Source organism: Cnephaeus nilssonii (assembly GCF_951640355.1).
Source record: "Cnephaeus nilssonii genome assembly, chromosome: 1".
NCBI classification, from domain to species: domain Eukaryota; kingdom Metazoa; phylum Chordata; class Mammalia; order Chiroptera; family Vespertilionidae; genus Cnephaeus; species Cnephaeus nilssonii.
Window position 1 is genome coordinate 4,059,104 of NC_137072.1, and position 24,098 is coordinate 4,083,201.

Consider the following 24,098-nt stretch of genomic DNA (forward strand, 5'->3'; position numbering starts at 1 on the left):
GGTGATTTGCCTACATGTACATGTTGTATAGTTTTTATTTAGTATAGTTTTCTCCTTGGAAAAGACTTTAGTTCTTTTTCTTGAAGAACCTTATCTTGAGGATGTGATTGTGAAATTCTGTCTTTTGGGGTGCTATTTTTTTATGATAGATAAAATGTAGTTCATTGTGAAGTTTGTTTAGGTTTCTAGGTCTGAGGAGGATGATGGAGATTAAGATATCTATTATGTTAAGATAATTGATTAATTTTATAAACATTTCAAGGCAAGTTAAGATTCAGCAGTCATTATTCAATAAAAATTTTAGAAGTGAGAAAAATAATAGTATGTTGGGACAAATAATTTTTTTAGACTTGATTCCAAAGGGGGCAAAAGAACCTTATGAAAAGAGCTGACTTAGTTCCTGAAGAAGTCCCCTTTGAAAAGTTATTTTCTGAGACAACTGGGAAATACCACATTTTAGTGCCAGCCCTTCCCATGCCCTCATCTCATTCTGTGATCCCTCTTACTCATTATGTGTCAGCTGTACTGGCTTTCTTTAAAACATGCCATCCTCCTTTCACTAGTTGTTCCCCTAAAATGTAAATTATCACTGGCTGGCTCTTCCTTTTCATTCAGATACCATCATCAGTATCACCTTCTCAACACTTTTCAGGTTACCTAACCTAACAGTTTATCCAAGCATTCCCATCACATCTTCTTCCTTATTCTTACCTCATAGTTGCTTGTTTTCCTTAGTTATTTATTATATCTTTCCCCATTAGAACATCAAATTCCATTGGAAGAGATACCTTGATATGTTTATGGCCTTGATCAAGGTGGTGATGGTTTCCTCAAACTCATTAAATATGTATAGCTTTTTATATATCATACTATCTCAATAAAGTGCTTAAAAAAGGAGACTTTGTCTTATTCATTGCTATATCCCTAGTGCCTTACATGACATTTAGTAGGTGCTTCATAAAGGTTTGCATATGCAGATATGGAAGCTTTCATCTTTTTTTTTTCTGTAAACTTATAATGTTTAAATTTTTTAAAGATACTTGCATTTTTACATCAAAGACTTATTTTCAGATGATTAGAGAAATGGAAATAGCTTAATTAGTGGAAAGCACTGGACAAGAAATCATAACAATAGGATTCTCTAATTATTCTGCAACTAACTGCAATTGCCTTATAGTAGACAAAATCCCATAATCTCTTAGTGACTCAGTTTCTGTATCTATAGCATGAGAAACTGTGTTGTTTCATATGATGAGGCTAAGGAGGTAGTAGGGGCAATACTGTTCAGGGACTGTAGAATCTGTTAAGGAATTTTTGTTTGTTTTTTGTTTTTAAATATATTTTATTGATTTTTTTTTACAGAGAGGAAGGGAGAGGGAGAGAGAGTTAGAAACATCAATGAGAGAGAAACATCAATCAGCTGCCTCTTGTACACCGCCTACTGGGGATGTGCCCGCAACCAAGGTACATGCCCGAATCAAACCTGGGACCCTTGAGTCTGCAGGCCGACACTCTATCCACTGAGCCAAACCGGTTAGGGCAAGGAATTTTGTTTTTATTCTATAAGAAGAGAGAATGACGAAAGGATTTTAAGTTAAATAGGACATGTTATATGGAAGGGAGTGGTAGTGATGAGGTTTCTATTTTGGAAAAATCATTCTGGCTGCAGGGTGGAGGACACAGAGGAAAGGACTGGAATGAATGTGGATAGACCTTTCAGTAGATGAATGCAGTCATCCTGGTGAGGGATGGTGCTAACTTGAAATAGAGTAATGTTGGTGGGCATGGAGCTAAGCAGGTGGATGTGAGTAATAATGGGGAGGTGAAAACACCAGGACTTAGTGATAGAAGACCATGAAGAGGAAAGACTGATTTCTAGGTTTCTTTCTTGTACAACTATATGGATCATGGTATCATTTACTGTACTGGTAAAATTTTGGAAAAAGGATCAGATTTCAGGAAGAATGTGTTTTTGCATTGGGACATGGAGATACTTTTAGGACACTAAAGAAGAATTGTCAAGAAGAATTGAATACATGGACCTGGAATTTGGAGAAGCCTGGGTTGCAGATGTTTGCCATGTATAGATTTTAACTGACATGTCATGAATATGAAGTTCTTTGTAAACCATAAAGGGCTACAACTTGTGTTAGTAGTCTTATAATTTTTGGTGCTATTTCAAATCTGGAGATTTCCTACTCATTTTTTAGTAGGTGCTTTAGTCATTTTTTCTACAAAACTTTTCTGATTTTCTCTCTTTTGAAGTACTTTAATACCTTAGACGTAATTATCATGCTATTATTGCAGTGTATTATGATTATATGCATGTGTATATATGTCTTTCTTTTTATATTGTGAGATCAGTTGAAGACTGAGTTTTATTCCTGTAAACTGCCTGAAGCCACAGGAATAAATGTCTCCTTTGTTTTCTGTGGTGTATCCAGCACTCAAAATGTGGCATAGCACATATCAAATGATCATACATACTTACACATTGAGTGAGTTATTTATATTCTTTACACATAGAGGCTCAGTTAATTTTTATTGAACAAATAAATTATCCAATTGTCTGGCAGTTATTTATTACTTATTTTATAAACTATATAAAAGACAAAACTCTTGTTGCTTCTCTTTATTTATATTAGGGGTCTTTTATCTTGGGGTTCATTCATGGACTCCATTTTTATAGAGAGATCAATGAACCTCCGTGAAAATAAATATAAATTTGTAAGAATATGTACTCATGTATAATTTTTAAAGAGGGTCCATTGCATTCATAAGATTATTTTAAAAAAATATATTTTTATTGATTTCAGAGAGGAAGGGAGAGGGAGATAGAAACATCAATGATGAGTGAGAATCATTGATTGGCTGCCTCCTTCACCCCCCTTTTTGGGATCAAGCCCATAACCCGGGCATGTGTCCTGACCGGGAGTCGAACTGTGACTTCCTGGTTCATAGGTCGATGCTCAACCACTGAGCCACACTGGCCTGGCTCATCAGATTCTTGATTGGGTTCATGACACTACAATTATTAAGATCTATGAATTAGGTACTTGTTTTCAGCATGACTCCTCTTGGCTTTAAGCAGTTTTCTATGAAAGTTTTGCTGTCATCTTATGTATTTCTCTTCTGGATAATGTATCAAAAGTTGCTGGTCATCAACTCATTGTAGCTGTGATCTATTGACTTTACCCTGTAAATATAAGTATTTTATATGGATTTGCATGTATTTAAAAGTCTACTTGTTTATTTGTATCTATAAATATTTTCTCAGGAGACCTTCTACTCTAAATAGTGAATAAATAAAGCAACGGTTTAACGCATTCAAGTTAAAAAAATCTTAATTAGACTTTTTAACAGAAAAGAGATTAGAGTTCAATATAAACATTTTTAATAATGGTCTTTTCTGCATGATAGAATTATAGGTCATCTCTATTTTCATATATAAATTTAAATGTATTACAAATTTTGTATACTTTTACATTTTTAAAAATTTCATTATTTCTGAAAAAGTTATGAATTTGCAATTGATATTAATATGAGGCATCACTGTTAAAACTTTTAAGTGATTTCCTTTATTTTGATTTAGAGTTTTTATTATTTTTTTGCATTTTAATTACTTTATTGATTAAGGTATTACATATTTGTCCTCATCCCCCCATTAACATCCATTTAGGTCTACCTAGTGAAATAACTGTTCTGTGTTTGAATGTTATATTTATTCTCTTCTCTAGAAACAGTATTTCGACTCTTCCCAGAGGTACTTTGGCTTGCTGCTTCTGAGTTTGATAAATTTCTCCTTTTCAAACCAATGCAGTGCCCTACTATAGAAATGTATTCATTATAATATACTAGAGGCCCAGTACATGAAATTCGTGCATGGTAGGGTCCCTAGGCCTGGCCGGTGATCAGGGCCAATCGGGGCCTTCCTTCCCCCACCTGCCATCTGCTGGCTGGGGTCTTCCTTTGTTCCGCGCCGCACCCTGGTGGTCAGTGCATGTCATAGCAAGCGGTCAAACTCCCGAGGGGAAAATTTGCATATTAGTCTTTTATTATATAGGACTAGAGGCCCGGTGCACGAATTCATGCATGGGAGGGGTCTGGCCAGCTCATCTCGACTGGGGCCGATCGGGCCGGGCTGGCTGGGGGAGGGGATGCGGGAGGTTGGCTGGCTGGCCATGCCCCCGATCGGGGGGGGGGGGGGGGCGGCGAATGGGGGTGGGGCTGGCTGGGGAGAGGGACCGCAGGCAGTTGGCCATCCAGCCCCACCTCCTGGTTGAATTCCCAGTTGAACTCCTGATTGAGGGGACAATTTGCATATTAGCCTTTTATTATATAGGACTAGAGGCCCGGTGCACGAAATTCGTGCACTGGGGGAGGGTGTCCCTCAGCGCAACCTGCACCCTCTCCAATCTGGGACCCCTCGGGTATGTCTGACTGCCTCTTTAGGCCCGATCTCACAGGCAGTCGGATATCCCTTTCACAATCCGGGACTGCTGGCTCCCAACTGCTCGCCTGCCTGCCTGATTGCCCCTAACCGCTTCTTCCTGCCAGCCTGATCACCCCCTAACCACTCCCCTGCCAGCCTGATCGACGCCTAACTGCTCCCCTGCCAGCCAGATCATTTCCAACTGTTCTCCCCTGATAGCCCAGTCACCCCCAAATGCCCTCCCCTGCATATTCCCTCTTTATTAGATAGGGTTTTTTCTTTAACATTGGACAGCTCTAACTGGTTTGGCTCAGTGGATGGAGTGTCGGCCTGCAGACTCAAGGGTCCCGGGTTCGATTCCGGTCAAGAGCATGCACCTTGGTTGGGGGCACATACTGCAGAAGGCAGCTGATCGATGTTTCTCTCTCATAGATGTTTCTAGCTCACTATCCCTTTCCCTTCCTCTCTGTAAAAAATCAATAAAATGTATTTAAAAAACACACCATATTGGACAGTGTACCTGCCGTGGTCTTGACAAAACAATAAAAATGTAAACCCAAACTAAAAGAGTCATAAAATAAACTCCTTAAACAGGAATTTCATGAGACTTGGAAAGGTGATATCATGTGGTTGTTTCTTCCTTTTTTTCTTCTCTTTATTTTTCTTGATGTTTCATCTTTTGTCCTTTCTTTCTTTTCTCCTTGTATTCCTTTTCTGTCCTCTCTTTCTCTAAACTTTTCCTTTGGTAGAATCATCAGTACTGAAATCGCTCCCTGGGGGCACGGAGGGCTGCCACTGGGAGGGGTTGGCGGCGTGGGGGCACCTCCCAGCCGGACACCCGGGGCTGCCTCTGGGAGGGGATGGCGGCATGGGGTCGCGGACGCCTCCCATCCAGAAACCCTGGGCTGCCTCTGGGAGGGGATGGCGGCGTGGGGGCGCGGACGCCTCCCAGCCGGACACCCCGTGCTGCCTCTGGGAGGGGATGGCGGCGTGGGGGCGCGGACGCCTCCCAGCCGGACACCCCGGGCTGCCTCTGGGAGGGGATGGCGGCGTGGGGGCGCGGACGCCTCCCAGCCGGACACCCCGGGCTGCCTCTGGGAGGGGATGGCGGCGTGGGGGACAGACGCCTCCCAGCCGGACACCCCGGGCTGCCTCTGGGAGGGGATGGCGGCGTGGGGGCGCGGATGCCTCCCAGCCGGACACCCCGGGCTGCCTCTGGGAGGGGATGGCGGCGTGGGGGCGCGGATGCCTCCCAGCCGGACACCCCGGGCTGCCTCTGGGAGGGGATGGCGGCGTGGGGGTGCGGATGCCTCCCAGCCGGTCACCTGGGACTGCCTCTGGGAGGGCATGGTAGCATGGGTCCCCGGCATCTCCCAGCCGGACACCCGGGCTGCCCGGCTCTCAGCGGCAGCCCTCCCTGGGACTGGGGGACTCCGGCAGGGCTGAGCGGGCTGGGCGCCGCCATCTTGTGGCAATGGGGGCCGCCATTTTGTTGCAGAGGTACAGTTAATTTGCATATTACTCTATTATTAGATAGGACTAGAGGCCCAAGGCACAAAAATTCATGCAAGAGTATGCCTTCCTTCCCCTGGCTGCCAGCACCAGCTTCCCTCCAGCACCCAGGACCCGGGCTGCTGGCTACCCTCTGGCCCCGGCTTCATCAGGAAGGACATCTGGAATGATGTCCGGTCTAATTAGCCTACTACCCTTTTATTATTATAGACTAGAGGCCTGGTGCACAAGTCTCTAGGCCTGGCCGGTGATCAGGGTTGATCGGGGCCTTCCTTCTGCTGGCTGCTGGCTGCCGGCCGGGGCCTTCCTTCTCTAGCTGCCAGATGAGTGCCTCCCCCTGGTGATCAGTGCACGTCATAGCGAATGGTTGAATTGCCGGTCGGTCGAACTCCTGAGGGGACAATTTGCATATTAGCCTTTTATTATATAGGATAGTTCCTTTTTAGAATGCTTTCTTTTTATATCATGGGGCTTACCTTATAAGTATATGACATTGACTCACATAGATATGTTGAAATGTCAATAGCTTCATTTTAATCCAGAGTGAATTAAGCACATCCTTTGTTGCATTTCCTACCATATTAATGAATCAGTGAAGAGCCTTGGTGATCAGCATGTAATGTAGTTTAAAATTTTATACATCAACTAGATTTATTAGAACACTAGAGGCCCGGTGCATGAAATTCGTGCATGGGAGGGGGTGGGTGTGTCCCTCAGCCCAGCCTGCACCCTCTCCAATCTGGGACCCCTCGAGGGATGTCCGACTGCCCATTTAGGCCCAATCCCAGTGGGCAGTCGGACATCCCTCTCACAATCCAGGACTGCTGGCTTCCAACCACTCACCAGCCTGCCTGCCTGATGGCCCCTAATCGATTCTGCCTGCCTGCCTGATCACCCCCTAACCACTCCCCTGACAGCCTGATCGATGCCTAACTGATCCCCTGCTGGCCCGATTGCCCCTAACTGGCCTCCCCTGCCGGCCTGGTCACCACTAACTGCCCTCCCCTGCTGGCCTGATTGTCCCTAACTGCCCTCTCCTGCAGGCCTGGTCGCCCCCAACTGCCCTCCTCTGCCGGTCCAGTCACCCCTAACTGCTCTTCCTTGCTGGCCATCTTGTGGCAGCCATCTTGTGTCCACATGGGGGTGGCCATCTTGTGTGTTGGAGTGATGGTCAGTTTGCATATTACCTCTTTATTATATAGGATGTATCAAAAGTGTGAAATAAACAGAAGGTGAGAGTTTAGTATAATGATCCCTGATGAACCTATAATTCAGCTTTTACAGTTGTTAACCTATGGCTAATCTTACTTTATCTATACCCTGATCCATTTGATTTTGTTTAAAAATTTTTTTAATTCATATTAATCATGATAATGATACTGTGAAGGATTGCGTTTCTTTTGTTTCATTATTTTTAATTATGGTAAAAACATAATTTACCATTTTAACCATTTTTTCTTTTTTAACAGCTTTATTGAGATATAATTCACATCTTTATTATTTTTTTTAATCTTTATTGTTGAAAGCATTACATATGTCCCTTTTTTACCCCAATGATCCCTTCTAGCCTGCCCCCACCTTCTGCTCTAGGCCTTTATCCCCTATTGTCTGTGCCCATGAGTTATGCATATATGCATACAAGTTCTTTGGTTGATCTCTTCCCACCCACCTACCTCCACCTTCCCTCTGAGATTTGACAGTCTGGATCTGTTTTGTTCATCACTTTTTTTGCTCATTAGATTCCACATATGATCATGAGATCATGTGATAATTGTCTTTCTCTGACTAGCTTATTTCGCTTAGCATAATACTCTCCAGGTCCTTCTTTTTTTACTGCTGCATAGTATCCCATGGTGTAAATGTATCACAGCTTTTTAACCATTTTAATCATTTATGCCATTTTAACCATTTTTATGTGTACAGTTCAGTAGTGTTGACTATGTTCACATTGTTGTGCAATTGATTACCAGAATTTTTTCATCTTGCAAATCTGAAATGCTATACCCATTAAACAACAACTCCCCATTTCCCTCTTTGCCTAGCCCCTGTTAACCACCATTCTACTTTTTGTTTCTATGAATTTGACTATTAGTGGAATCATACAGTATTTTTCTTTTTGGGACTGGTTTGTTTCACTGTCCTCAAAATTCATTCATGTTATAGCATGTGTCGGAATTTCCTTCCTTTTTTATGGCTGAATAATATTTCATTGCATGTATATACCACATTTTGTTTATCTATTCATCCATTAATGGACATTTGGATTCTTTCTAGTTCTTGGTTATTGTGAATATGTTGCTATGAACCTGAATGTACAAATACTCCTTCGAGACCCTGCTTTCAATTCTTTCAGATATATACCCCAAAGAGGGATTGCTGTATCATATGATAATTCTATTTTTAATTTTCTGAGGAATTGCCATCCTGTTTTTCATAGTTGTTGCACCATTTTTCATTCCCAGCAACAGTCCATGAGGGTTCCAATTTCTCCACATCCTTGTCGGTACTTGTTATTTTCTGTTTCTTTTTATAGTAGCCATCCCAGTGGGTATGAAGTGATAACTCATTATGATTTTGATTTGCATTTCTAATGATTAATGGTGTTAAGCATCTATAATAATAGAAGTGTGATAATTAGACCAGACAGCCGAACGACCTTCTGGATGAAGCCAGGGCTGCGAGGGCCAAGGCAAGCTGCCATGGCTGCGAGGACTGAAGCCCCTTGCATGAATTTCATGCACTGGGCCTCTAGTATGCATATAAGTTCTTTGGTTGATCTCTTCCCACCCACCCACCTTCCCCCACCTTTCTCTGAGATTCGTAGTCTGTTCCATGCCTCTATGTCACTGGATCTATTTTGTTCATTAGTTTATTTTATTTTTTTCCATTAGATTCCACATATGAGTGAGATCATGTGATACTTACCTTTCTCTGACTGGCTTATTTCGCTTAGCATAATACTCTACAAGTCCATCTATGCTGTTTGGAGTTATTTATATATTCTGCATACTAGCCCTTTATCAGACATAGGACTTGCAAATATTTTCTCCCATTCCATAGGTTGCCTTTTCACTGTGTTAATGATATCTTTCGATGTGCAAAGTTTTAAGTTTGATGTTGTTCCATTTGTCTATTTTTACTTTTGTTGTCTGTAGGGTGTCATCTCTAAGAAATCATTGTCAAATCGAATGTCATGAAGCTTTTACCTGTATTTTCTTTTAGGAGTTTTATAATTGGATCTTAAATTTAGGTCTTTAATCATTTTGAATTGTTTTTAATATGGTGTAAGACAACTTCACTCTTTTCTATGTGGATATCCAGTTTTCCCAGCACCATATGTTGAATAGACTGTCCTTCCCCCATTGAGTGGCCTTAGCACTTTTGTTGAAGATCATTTGACCCTATATATCTGGGTTTACCTGTGGGCTTTCTATTCTATTTCATTGATCTATGTATCTGTCGCCACACTGTTTTAATTATTGTGCCTTTCTAATATGTTTTGAAATCAGGAAGTGTGAGACATCCAATCTTGTTTTTCTTTTTCAAGATTGTTTGGCTGTTTGGGGGTCTCTTGAGATTCAATATGAATTTTAGGATGAATTTTATACTCCTGCAAAAAAATGAAATTTTGATAGGGATTGTGTTGAATCTGTGGGTCACTTTGGGTAGTGTTGACACATTAACAGTATTAAATCTTCCAATCCATGAGCACAGATGTATTTCTATTTACTTGTGTCTTCTCTAATTTCTTTCAGCAATATTTTGTAGTTTATTCAGCAATATTTTGTAGTTTCAGTGTACAAGTCTTTCACCTTCTTGATTAGTTTTATTCCTAATTGTAATTTTTTATGCTACTGTAAATGAAATTTGTGTTTTTAATTTTATTTTTTTGATTGTTCATTGTAAGCATATGGAAACACAATTGATTTTTGTGTGTTAATTTTGTATCCTACAACTTTGCTGAATTTATTTATTAGTTCTAAGAGTTCTTTTTCCCTGTGGTATTTTTAGGTTTTTCTACATACATATAAGATCAGGTTATCTGCACACAGATAGTTTTACTTCTTTTTCAGTTTGTTTGCCTTTATTTCCTTTTCTTGCCTAATTGTTCAGGTTAGGACTTCCAATACTATGTGGAATAAAATTAGTGAGAGTGGGCATCCTTATCTTATTTCCGACCTTAGGGGGAAAAAAATTCAGTCTTTCACTATTGAATGATTTTAGCTCTATGCTTTTCATATATGGCCTTTATTATATTGAGATAGTTTTCTTCTATTTCTTGTTTGTTGAGTGTTTTTTAATCATGAAAGATGTTGAATCTTGTCTAATGCTTTTTTTACACCAATTGATATGATCATGTGATTTTTGTCCTTAATTCTGTTAATGTGGTGTATTACATTGCAATTTAAATAGGTTGTAAATTCCATTTGTCATGGTGTATAATGCTTTTAATGTGCTAGTGAATTCATTATTTTGAAGCAAATATCAGACATGGGTAGTAAGCTAATAAACAGATAAACACATGATATAATGGCAGATACTGATTAGCATTGTAAAGAAAAGTAAAACAGGGCAGGTAGTTAAAGAGTGCAAACACTCAGGAATTTGCAGTGGGGCTAGGGCTGTTTAGATAGAGGTTTGAGAAGCCTTTTGAGGGAGTGACATTTAAGAAGAACCTGAATGAAGAACCTGAAGGAGGAATCTTGTAGGCACATGGGACAGCAAAGGTGGGAGTTTACCTAGAGTTCTTGGGGAATATGTGGGAAGAAGGGTGTGAGAATAGGAACAGAAGATTAAGTCCCAGCGGCTGTGGAGGCTCAGGACCTCTGTAGGACAAGAGGGCATGTAAATCCTGTCTCCTGAGCCTTAGCAGGGATAGCTCCTTATATGGCTTTGAATACTTATTACAGGTTTCCCCTTTTCTTTCTGTTTCCTTTGCCTTGCTGTCCTATTTCTAGAAAGAATGTGCTTGCTTTGTTAACCAAAGGACAGATCCTGAGTTCTATTCCAGATTTCCTTTCAAGAAGGGTGTAATACAGCGGGTGGAGTCTGGATCCAGCCAAGAATTCATTGTGATGTCTAATGTGATTTGACGGGGGGAACAAATCATTGTTTCAGAAATAATGCATTATGGTCTATGACCTTATTATATATTTTTAATGTAAATAGTAGGAAATTGACTTTTTTAGTGAATTTCATAACAATTTTTAACCGGCAGCATGCATGTTCTATAGTAAGTATAGCAGTTCCTTCATAAAAACAAGGTGTTGGGATGTTTTGAATTCTTATGAAACACTTTTCCCACCTGTCTTTTTGGAGGAAGTAGAAATTATTCTCATGCTGTTGAAGTAACTAGAAGGTAAAAACCACCCTGGAGCTTGCAGATGTTTGTTATGGTCCTTGGTAATGTAGGAGTGTTGGTATAAATATGCAAAACATTATCAGAATGTGGAGAAATTATCTGCTTTGTCCCCAAATAGAGTTTTATTTACAGTCTAGCTCAATGTTTAATATACATTTGCCTCCTTTAGTATTTAATCAGTTTGTTTTTTTAATCCCAGAATCCTGATAATTTGATTTTCCACTGATAAAATATTTACTTGTCATATCAGGCAGGGGTCTAAACTTGGAAATTAAGAGTACTGAGTTAAATTTAAAATTTGTTGAAGAGTATTCATCATGATGCAGTCTATTTAATGTCTTGGCAGTGCCTCTGGCTCTTCTCATTTAACATGTTGGTAGACAGACTGGCAGCATTTGTAAACTGAAACCTGGTTGTGTGCAGGAGAGTGACAGGGGAAGGAAGGAAAATGGACAAAATTTGAAAGTGTTAGTATGTGTGTTTCCTTAAATTAAAGTGTGACACATTTGCTTAAAATAGAATTTTATATTCTGTTTATCAAGGTTATTATCAGTTCACCATAGATGATCCTAAGACTGAATGAAGCTGATTTTAAATATTATTTTGTGGAATAATCAAATTTGACTCAGTATTGTCATAATGTCACACAAGTTGTTTTGATATAATAAGCATGTTTTACAATATGTTTGAGTCATTGGTCCCCCAGTAGACCTGAAATTTATTACTCAGAGGAGAAGCATGCATTTATAGTATATTCTTAGCTACTGCTTGCTTTCTGTCACTCAGCTGACAAGGCCTATGGAATCTAAAATAGACCTGACCAATGGGAGAAAGCCTTCACTGTTTACAGGAGATTCGGATGTGGTCAGTTTTATCTTGCATTACAGCGTCTGTGTTGCAGTGTTGAGGCAGCAGGATGCAGAGTGCACTTCAGATTGTCCACCAGAGTCCCGGAAAGGGAAGCTTTGAAGGACAGCTTCTAAGGAGTAAGAAATAGGAGGAGTTACAGTACCTGACTTAGGGCTGCTCGTATTCAAGTTCTGCATAACAAGGAAGATAATTTTCAAGTATTATGAAGGCGGAGAAGGATCCCGAAGATGAAGAAAATATCGTTAGAGATCCAAGCTAAGTGTAGCACAGCATGAGGATTGGAGAACAGGAAGAGTTGAAGAGAGGGCCAAGTCACTGATTAAGAGTTTGTGGGCCTGCTTGCTTTGTCAGCTACAGAGATTCGTAACTTAATTTGTAGTAGTTTGCTGTTAGCAACAAAAACTAAGTCCTGTCTATGATGAACTGTTGGTTTTCTTGTGCTCCTAAGAACAAAGTAGGTATCCAGGTAGCCCGGTGTAACAAAATGTTCTGTTAGGCTTTGTGAACTGTATTCGTTTAAAATGTACTACTGTTTTATTAATTTTGGTTTCTTTATCTTATTATATTTTTTCTGATTTATCTGATTAACAGATTGGGGTTAGTAATAGAAAACAAAAAGTTCTTGTTTCTTTTTCTAGGTTTAAAAAACACATAGTAGAATATTTTTTTTTCCACGTAGTAGAATCTTAATAACTGAGCAGTATTTCTGTTAACTGACAGTTGAGCCAAAGGGAAAACTGTGCTTGGTGGCGTAGAAGTGAAAATCACATGATAATATGAGACTAATCACCTTTAATTATCTTTTTATAAGTCTTTCGGAATTTACCATTTTTTAGTGTTTTAAATAGCTCCTTTCTCTACCAGTAAATTTATTTGGAAATAAATTTGAGATTGCTTTAACTGCAAGAAAAGCTTAATCAATTTAGTGCAAGTATTTGTGTGACTTAATCCCTTAGGTGTTTGAAAACATAGTATCCGAGACCTACATCTACTACTACTCTCCAATTTAGAATCAGTAAACTGTTTGTTTTGTTTTAAAGCTTAAAGAAGCACATAACCTAAAATATAGTTTAGCCTTTGAGTCAATAAGTAGAACTATCTCTACTCATAGTTGTCAGTTTGAATTTTTGAAATTAGAAGGAAGTGGGTTCATCTCCAAATTTGATGAATTTAGAGACAACAATTCTGAAGTCTGTGTAGGTACCTAAACCAGATTCTATTTCAGGAGTGGGTTAAAATGTAAGGTATTTATCCTTTTTCATATTTAACTTTTATATTTATTTTTTACTTCAAGTATTACATAAATACATTGCTTATTTAGCTAGAAAATTGGCAATTTTTTTCTTTCAGTTTGGAGGGGATAGCAGATATAAAATAATCATATTGCTCAAACACTTAGAGGATATGCCTCATATAAGTGATTAATTTCCTTGCCCCCCAGAAATTTGTTATGGTATTTATGGACATAGGAATTGCTTTGTCAGTTAAGTCAAAAACATGTATATCATTTTTTTGCCCTAGAAATAATACTGGACTTAACACAAAATTTAGCAATAAGTTTACTCTATAATATTTTAAAAGGCTAAAATAATGTATATTTTAGTTCTGGGTTCTACATTTCTGCTTACTAAGAGAAGATCCAAGTTTTTGGTTTCAGAATGTCTTGAATGTGTTTTCTCCAATCAAAGCTAGCTTTGATTCAGTTAGACGATATTTTAAAAATTGCCTTTGTTCTTCCTTATAAATACATGTACAGTGAGCTTTTGATAAAACTAAAAATCTTTTTTAAAACAAAAATAATGTATGTTGAAGGTAAATAAGAAGGAAGAAAATGAAAGTCACCTGTAATGTATTATTTTAGGATTTTTAAGTAGTTACTACTTCAGAGTCCTTTGTAGAGTGTTTTTCTATGTAGAAGTTTCGTTTTTACCCTCATATAAGCATAATGAATTGCTTTCTCTATTGAGTGTGTGTCTGTGTATAATTTGCCTTTTACTCAAGTTGGGAAGGAGGTTTTTGTTGCTGTTGATTTTATTTTTAGAGAGAGAGGAAGGGAGAGGGATAGAGAGATAGAAACATCAATGAGTGAAGACCATCATCGATCAATTGCCTCCTGCACATCCGATTCCGCAACCCAGGCATGTGCCCTGATCAGGAATCAACCTTGACCTCTTGGTTCCTGGGTCAATGCTCAACCACTGGACGGGAAGGAGATTTTAAAATGTGTGCAGAATTCTACTGCATCTAAAAGGTTTTGAAACAGATGTAACCAGAACCAAATCAGAAAGCATGAGTTAGAGAATAGGAAAAGCACACTGATTGTGGAAATTATGAGAAATCATGGTTGGGCTTGGCCACTTAAGTCATTTAATGTTCCTGGAGCCTTGACTTCTCATCTGTTAATTGGGGATGATAGTTTTAGTTTACTAGGGTTGTTTAAGTAATTTATGCCTGGCACAGGGTAGGTGTTCAACAATTATTTTCTTTCTTTGTTCCGAAGGCAAAGAAAACAGCAGAGAACATGAGAAACATGCTTTTTCTCAAAAGTCTAATTAAATATAGTTCTTCTTTATCATGTTTTTGAAAGGTTCTCTCTGTGAAATTAACACAGCAGGAAGAAGGAAATTTGGGATGCAATTGGAAACTGAGTGATGTATATGCAATATTGCTTTTCCTTTCTTCTTTAGTATGCTATGTTTACTTTTTTTTTTAAATTTTGTAGCATGCAGCAGATTGGAACAAATATGATGACCGATTGATGAAAGCAGCAGAAAGGGGAGATGTAGAAAAAGTGTCCTCAATCCTTGCCAAAAAGGGGGTCAATCCAGGCAAGCTAGATGTGGAAGGCAGATCTGTGTAAGTATTATTGATGATAATTTCCTAAAGGGAATTTGGGAAGACCCTTGGGAAACAGATGAAGTTTGTAAATTGTGGTTATCAACTTTTTAAATTAAAAAGTATTTACCAAACCTGACATTATAAAATCTTTTGAACATCACTTTTAAACATTGTTCTCAATTTGAAAGATTTCCAAGATAGAGAGAGAATACTAAAGTACTACCTGTAGTCTAGTTCTTTAGGCCTTGTGGCAAACCACAGACTGGATTATTTAGTGCATTTGCTCTATAACCTTTTTTATGTTCCTTATCATATTTAATCCTCACAGTGGCCCTCTAAAAGAAGTAGGAAATGTTTACAGAGCTGGGATATGAAACCAAGTTACTATCTTGAAAAGAGTTCTATAAATTGCACTGCCTTTTCCTCACAACCCCAATTCATTTGTAAATTTGGGGAAATGAGAATTAAATTTAGTGTAAATGAAAATGTTTACAGTAGAAAGGAAGGCAGAAGAACTTGTGTGGCTTAGGGTGACAAAGGTGGTGATCCTTCCCTTTGTTGCTGTGTTACTGAGGACTACTGGCTTGTTTACATGTTTATCTTTTCTCCTGTCCCTCCTCAGTCTTCATCATTTCCCTTTCTGTTTAGGATGGGGGTCAGTTGAGTTAAAGGGTAAAATCTAGGTTCTGTTACCATCATCTATAATTATAGCAGTTAAAACCAAATCTGGGAAACCTTCCAAAGTTAGAGCTGAAAAGTCTCATTTCCTGAAATTTCTCTCAGTCTGATACGTGCATGAGTTTATTTAGAATATCATGACTGGCAAGCACATATTAAATATATAGCAATGAATATTAAGAAGTGAACAGTTAATTCTTTTTTTATGTCTTTACATCCTTTTATTTATTTATTTTTAAATTTTTATTGTTGAAAGTATTACATATGTCCCCTTTTTCTCCCCAGTGACCTCTTCTAGCCTGTCCCTGCCCCTCACCCCCTACCGCAGGCCTTCACCACCTATTGTCTGTGTCCATGGGTTATGATTGATCTCTTCCTCCTCCCACCCCTTCCCTCTGAGATTCCACAGTCTGTCCCATGCTTCTATGTCTCTGGATCTGTATTGGTGAATAGTTAATTCTTGATATGGGTCACTATCTTAGAATGCTTAGCTATTTGAAAATAGTAAAAATAACAAAGCATGACTTAAAAATTAAATAGTTTTTAAGAGCAATAAAGTTTGAAAAGTTTGTTTTTCTCTATTCTTTTAATCTTATCCAGTAGGCAATTTGATAGCTACAGAAACATTGGTTATTTTGAATCCTACTCCTATTTTGGCTAAATTTTAAGCTATTTATAGGGATCACAGTATAAATGGTGAAACCTTAATATTTAAAACTGACTTTGTTTTTCATTTTTCTTTTTTTTCCCAAACACCAAGATGTTAAAAGATGAAGGGAATCTTCTTTGTGATTGAAAATCTTCACTGAAACCTTTCTTCAGTTTTGCCTGTCCACACTTTCAGTGTTTTGAATTAATGGTTGCTTGAGTTTTTGCTTAGATTTTTTTTATCTAGATCAATTTTGAGTGAAATTATCTATATTAAAGGTCAAAGTTATAAAAACATGATATAATTTGATGAACTATAAACATAATTTTGTGAAATATTTGAGTTATTAGTTTTTGAGGTTTTCACTATAAGAAATAGAGTTCTTTCTGGGATCTATAGGATAAAATATTTTCCTTTTGTTATTCACAAATTGTATTCTCCCTTAATTAAAGCATTTTATACTTAGTCAGATACAACCTGTTACAAATATATTTTCTTTATTATGTATAATTATAAAAATATTTTATTTTGGATGATTTTGGGGAGGGAGTTTAATTTGAAAATTTAAGACAAAAGCAACAAGTGCTCCTTGAACTCAATCTAATTTCAAAAACTATATATTTGGAGCCTGGACATAGTCACTGCAAGGATCTGTTTTCTTCCTGTTCACCTCTCTCCTAGGTTGCAGTCCTTTGCCAGTGGAAAAGGGTCAGATGCACCAAAAAACCTCCCTACCACTTGGAGAGCTATGGATTCCACTTCCCATCTCCATAACCCCTCAAGCTGTCAGATGTGCTGTTCAGCTTTTCAGATGTTTTCTCTGGAATCAGCAGTTGCTCCTTGACTAAAATGGCCTCAAACACCAAGCCCTCCTCCTCTCTGGGCCTCTGGCCTCATAATTTTTCACTATCTTGTTAGCTCACTGCTGACTTCATACATGTCTTATAATTTATGTTGCTTTTCTAGTTGTCCTCAGAGGTAGGGATTGTCCAAATTATCTGCATTTCTGTTATGGTAGAGTACATGTCTTATTTAAAAAAGGAAAATGTATTGCCGTTTTTAATTGCAAAAGGGTATTTCTGTAATGCTTTTTTTCCCCAAATTTCCTTGACAACTCCACATACAATTTAGTGATTGCTGTATCTTCTTTCTGATGCACATCTACTTTTAGCGCACCAGGATTAATAATGCATTGTGGATTGTTGTGATTTCTGCCCTTTAGTACATCATTAGTGTATAATATTGAATTATTTTGAAGAAAGAAGTCTTCCAAATTTTATAAGCCAAGAAATGAAAACAGGCAATCAAAAAATATCACTAAGATTGTTGGGAGAATAAAAACCTGTGCTTGAAAGAAATTAACATTCCTTAAGAGGTTCTAATGGTGCATTGCATAGGATAATTCCCCACTGCTGTGCTGCAAGGAGATTAACACCCTCAACCTTATAGCATTTTAATTCTTGTAAAATGAGAATTTATCCAACTTTTAAGAATACTATATTCCTTTTATCAGAAATACCTCTTTCTCTCTAATTCAAATTGTACTAAATCTGTTTAATTAGTAGTTCTTGGTCTCTAGTTTGCATTTATATCCATCATAGAGATGCATGACTGAATGTTGTAATATCTTAAAGTGAATTTGTAAACTCCAGATTTTGTCTCTAAGCATTCAGTTATTCAAATATTTGAGGGCTCATCATCTGACTAGGTTGCATCTGGGAATATAATAGGAAACAAAACAGACAAAAATCCTTGCTTTTATGGAGTTTATAGTTGAGTGTGAAGAGATTGATAGACTATAAAGAAAATAAATCCTGAATTTATATGTTATATTACAAAATATGTAATTCTATATAGAGTAATAAAGGTGGGGTTGGGAACTGGAGTACTGAGGTTTCAGGGAATGGGGAAATATAAATCCTTTAAATGATGTGGTCAGGAAAGACCCCTGATGAGAACTTCGGAGTGTTTCTGTATCCAGGCACCTTTTAAGTACTTACTCATCCTTTATCTCCTGCCATCTCCACAGTGGTTATTGTTTAGGGCCTCAGTTCTATTAAAACCTGATGTATCACTTGCCAACAAGTCTTATTGTATTTACTTACCAGTTTAGATTTGGTGTAGTACAGTCAATGTAAGGTCTCCTATATATTTAATACAAGAAAAAAACAACAACTATCAATCAGTTATACAGGTCCATGAGCAAAAGGAAGAATTAATGGTAGTCGTTGGTACTTTTGGAGGAGAAGATGCCATTTCTTTTATGGTTTTTAAGTGTAGTTTAGTTTGTTGTTTTGAAGACTTTTCTATTCTAGGTTTAATGTGATAATTCTAAAAAGAAGGGATAGGTTTTTGATGAGTCTGGCCTTAGTATTCTGCTGTAACTTTGTTTGGGCAGTCTCAGTGTATTTGAAACTAAGCAAATTAGATATTTATTATATTTACTAGTATATCACTGCTGATAGGAAATTTTCAGTTTGTTTATTAAGTTTCAAGCACCAGTGCCTTCTACTGAAATAATAAACTATAGAGTTAATGATTTATAGTACCTATTTTCTATTATTAAGACTATTGAATATTAGAATATTCCATTGGTTCTAAGGAGGTATTTCTAGAAAGTATTGGCCCCTTATATATATTTGGGTTAAAATGAGTTTTTCAGTATATGGGATAGTTTTTTTTTTTTCTTGTATTAAATATATAGGAGTTCCAGCCTTTAAAACGTTTGTGTGTGTGTCTTTTGAATAAAAGGTGACATCAGTGTAACATTCCAGTTGACTTTTGGTAGTTTCATGGTATGATAAATATTTTCTTTTTCTTTAGCTTCCATGTGGTGGCCTCAAAGGGTAATCTTGAGTGTTTGAATGCCATCCTTGTAAATGGAGTTGATATTACAACCAGTGACACTGCAGGTATGTTTGCCTCCATAGTCCGTTACAAAACAGAAAGATACAAGCATTGTCTAATGCTAATATTCTTATTCAGACCTAAATGTGATTTTAAAAGAGAAGTCCTTAATCTTCTGTTTGTTTTTTTAAGTAGTTGAGAAAATATTTACTTCTGAGGTATCCTGAGGGAGAGGTCAAGTATAGTAATACTTTATAGAAAGAATTACTGAACTGATGAGCAGTTGAAGACCTGAAGTCCAGTGCTGGTCTTGGTAGTGTTACAGTATCTTAAAATCTCAGGTTTTGAGGAACCATTTGGGGCCATTTAGTTTATATTCATTCTATTCAGTATATGAATCCTCTGTGTTGTAAGGTCATTTGGCATTTGGTTGGATATGCTGCGTGATGGGGAACTAACTGCCTTATAACAATAAGCATTACCAATAATGATCATAACAAGAATGGCTGACACTGACATAACATGGAAGTCCTTTATAGGTACTAACTCCTTTTATCCCTACATCATCCCAATGAGGCTGTGAGGCACTGGGTCCTTCAGTGGATACATCGCTGTCAGAGTCTGTGTTCTTAGTTATTATGCCTCACAAGGAAACCTGTTCTATGTTTGGCTAGCTAAGTACATAAAAAAATTATTTCTTGTAGATAGTTTAAGTCTATCCCTTACCACAATTTCTTCTTAAACTTAGTCATACCTATATCTGTCTTTTAAAATCTTACAATGTAAGTCTTTGTGCACATCACTAGGTAGACCTTTAAGTATTTGAACACAACTATTGCTTTTCTTCAATGAGTATGCTAGTTTTCTATTCATTAGGATGATCGTTCTCAGTTCTCTGGGACTCTTGATAGCTTATTTCTCTGCATTTCTACTTTGTTATTCATTTAAATATGAGGTGACCTAGAACAGAGAATTTCCTTAAAAACTGTAATATTTTATTCTATGAGGTCATGCTTGGACAAATAAATACATTCCTATTGTGCCAGGACCAGGTAGTTTTGAGAACCGTGGCTTGGTAATATAGCTTGATATCTGGTATTGTGATTCCTCCAACTTTGTTCTTCTTTCCCAGGATTGATGTGGCTATTCGGGGTCTTTTTTATTCCAGATGAATTTTTGGAGAGTTTGTTCTAGATCTTTGAAGTAAAATATCTGTTGGTATTTTAATGGAGATTGCATTGAATCTGTAGATTGCTTTGGGTAGTATGGACATTTTAATGATGTTGATGAACATGGTATGTTCTTCCATTTGTTTATGTCTTCCTCTATCTCTTTTCTCAATGTCCTGTAGTTTTCCAAGTATAGGTCTTTTACCTCCTTAGTTAAGTTTATTCCTGAGAATCTTATTATTTTTTTTGTGCAATGGTAAATGGGATTGTTTTTTTCGTTTCTCTTCCTGTGAGTTCATTATTGGTGTATAAAAAGGCCATGGATTTGTGGGTGTTAATTTTGTATCCTGCTACATTGCCGAATTCATTTATTAGGTCTAGTAGTTTTTTGATGGAGTCTTTGGGGTTTTCTATGAATAGTATCATGTCATCTATGAATAAGGACAGTTTTACTTCTTCTTTTCCAATTTGGAGGCCTTTTATTTCTTCTTCTTGTCTGATTGCTATGGCTAGCACTTCCAGTAATATATGGAACAGGAGTGGTGGAAGTGGTCATCCTTGTCTTGTTCCATTCTCAGGGGAAATGAGTTTAGTTTTTGCCCTGGAACAGAACAGAGAACCCAGAAATCGACCCAAGCCATTATGCTCAATTAATATTTGACAAAGGAGGCAAGAGCATACAATGGATCAAGACAGTCTCTTCAGTAAATGGTGCTGGGAAATTTGGTCAGATACATGCAAAAAATGAAAGTAGATCACCAACTTACACCATACACAAAAACAAACTCAAAATGGCTAAAGGACTTAAATGTAAGACAGGAAACCATAAAAATTCTACAAGATTCCATAGACAGCAAAATAGCAGACGTATGTCGTAGCAATATCTTTACTGACACAGCTGCTAGGGCAATGGAGACTAAGGAGAAAATAAACAAATGGGACTACATAAAAATAAAAAGCTTCTGCACAGCAAAAGAAACCATCAAAAAAACAACAAGAAAGCCCACTGCATGGGAGAACATATTTGCCAATGATATTTCAGAGAAGGGTTTAATCTCCAAAATTTACAGAGAATTCATACAACTTAACAAAAGGAAGATAAACAATCCAAAAAATGGGCGAAGGACCTAAATAGACACTTTTCGAAAGAGAACATACAGAAGGCCGAGAGACATATAAAAACATGCTCAAAGTCACTAATCATCCAAGAGATGCAAATCAAAACAACAATGAGATACCATCTCACACCTGTCAGAATGTCTGTCATCAACAAATCAACAAACGACAAGTGCTGGAGAAGATGCAGAGAAAAAGGAACCCTCCTGCACTGCTGGTGGGAATGCAGACTGGTGCAGCCACTGTGGAGAACAGTATGGCATTTCCTCAAAAAGTTAAAAATGGAACTCCCATTTGACCCAGTAATCCCACTTCTAGGAATATATCCCAGGAAAACAGAAACACCAATCAGAAAGGATATATGCACCCCCATGTTCATAGTACAATTTACAATAGCTAACATTTGGAAACAGCCTAAGTGCCCATTAGCAGATTAGTGGATTAGAAAACTGTGGTACATCTACACAATGGAATACTACACTGCTATAAAAAAAGAAGGAATTCTTACCATTTGCAGCAGCATGGATGGACCTGGAGAGCATTATGTTAAGTGAAATGAGCCAGGCAATGAAAGAAAAATACCACATGATCTCACTCATATGTGGGATATAATGATCAATATAATTTGATGAACAAGAATAGATCCAGAGACAAATGGCAGGGAGGGGAGTTAGAGAGCAGCCAAAGGACTTTTATGCATGCATATTAGCATAACCAATGGACACAGACACTGGGGCGGTAGAGGCTTGCCTGGGGTGGGAATGGCTGGAGGGGGGGTGGGTCAAGTGGGGAAAACGAAGACATATGTAAAACTTTAGACAATAAAAAGAAAAAAAATACATTCCTATTATCCAGCCCTGTATTTAGTAATGCAAGGGAGTGAGAAGGAGAGTGAGAGATATCACAATTGAGTTAATAAGGAAAATCTTTACTTACCTAAATATACCACATTTACAATTTAGAATTAAAGTGAGTTATTGCCAAATTATGGGTGGGTTAATGGTATATTAAATTCTAAATATATTAAATTCTAAATTGAAGACCAAACTATTTATTTACCACCTTTGAAGGAACAAAAGAATTTGTCTTACTTATATATGCATTCCATTGATGTAGGGGAATATTTATTTTTAGAAACTTAGACTAACCATACCTCTGTAGAAATCTAAGACTTTTTACATTTGTGCTGATTCAAGTATCTTGACAGGTACTAACTTGTTTTTTTAAGTAGTTTTTTTGTTTGTTTTGTCTGTGATTCTTTCCTTTGTGGACATTTTTGCCTAGTGGTCAATCTAGTAACTTTTGCCCTCCCTCCTTCTTTGCTGGTCAGGCTCAAATGCCTTCCCAAGCTCAGCAGATATAATTTCATACACTGTTCCAACATACCCGGCTTAACTTTGTCTTTTGCTTTTGCTGTTGTTTAGTTGTACTTTTATTTGCTCGGTTTTATTGTGCTTCTCCTTAGAGTTGTTCTTTCCTGAGGACACGGACCTTGTCTCAGTTGTTATTATATAGTTTGTTATAATCTAGATGTGGATATTTGATTTTAAAATTTTTGACTAAAATATATTTATGTATTTTATCGTAATTGCTTTATTTGTGAGCAACGTGAAAGTATGTTTTTAAAAAAAGATTTCAAGTTAGTTTGGTTTTGAGGTATTTGTGACCCAGGTCTTACCAGGTATGTACCTTTAGTACAATTCACAGTAGTGAGCTTTAGATCTGATGGTTCCTTGATTTTTCACTGCTCTGTCTCAAGTGGCTGGATTTGAATTTGTCTAAGAAAAGACCTGATCTGACATTTTTATGTGACTAAGTTTCTGTGGCATTTTGTTGAACACCAGGGACTGTCACCACTATGCCTACTTCCACCATTCCAGTTCATACTCTTTCTTATTGACAGTCATTGTAGTTACTTTTTACAATGTAAAATGTTTTTAGGAAACTTGTCCATAAATAGTAGCAAATTAAAATTTGAAATCATCACTCTGACTTATTTGTAAGTAGAGAATCTCTTTTATCTATACCTGTGTAAACACCTGGACTCATTGTTTTTTGTTCTTCAACCTGGTTAGTTAGCTGCTACACAGAAGTGATCAGACCCAAGAAAATTTACCCACTTATCTAAACTTATATAAAACTGAATGAGAGTTAAAAGTCAATTTATTTATTCAGGATGAACAGAACATAAAATACTTTTTTTCTAGCAGAAAGTTCTATTTGTGAAGTGTAGTTGTTTGTAAGAAAGTTTGTGAATTTAGAGAGAAATTGAGAGCATTAAAGATCGAAAGGTGGAATATCCTGGTGAAACCCTTATAGTTTTCACCGTTAAAGAGAGACGTATGGGTAAATAAGTATAATTAGGAGGTAGAACATTCTCTGCAAATTTACCTTTATCAGTATTCAGAGTTAACCTTTCAGATTATCTGGTAACCACTTCCCTGCCCTCCTCATAATTTTCTTTAAATTGCACATTTTAACACACATAGTTGAACAGTACTGATTTTCAGAGACAAAGCCTTTTAATGAACTTTGAATTATAGTTGAAGCATGGAAATTACAGAATACCCTTTTGTTGACTTATATCTCTTAACTTCCTCTATTTTAGAATCCATGCTGCCTATA

At 37.5% G+C, this 24,098-nt stretch overlaps 1 protein-coding gene across 3 annotated transcripts in view; it reads left to right on the forward strand.

The window, feature by feature from the left end:
• Positions 1-24,098, forward strand: part of UACA (uveal autoantigen with coiled-coil domains and ankyrin repeats) — a 124,384-nt gene that overhangs the window by 67,601 nt on the left and 32,685 nt on the right. The window contains exons 1-3 of one of the 3 annotated variants that reach the window (XM_079771272.1): positions 12,233-12,630; positions 14,899-15,032; positions 19,165-19,253. In XM_079771272.1, coding sequence (XP_079627398.1) covers positions 12,592-12,630; positions 14,899-15,032; positions 19,165-19,253 — 262 coding nt within the window. In that variant the 5' untranslated portion in view covers positions 12,233-12,591. Of the gene's footprint in view, positions 1-12,232; positions 12,631-14,897; positions 15,033-19,164; positions 19,254-24,098 lie in introns of those variants that run through there. The other 2 variants (XM_079771271.1, XM_079771273.1) reach the window with 2 other exon arrangements.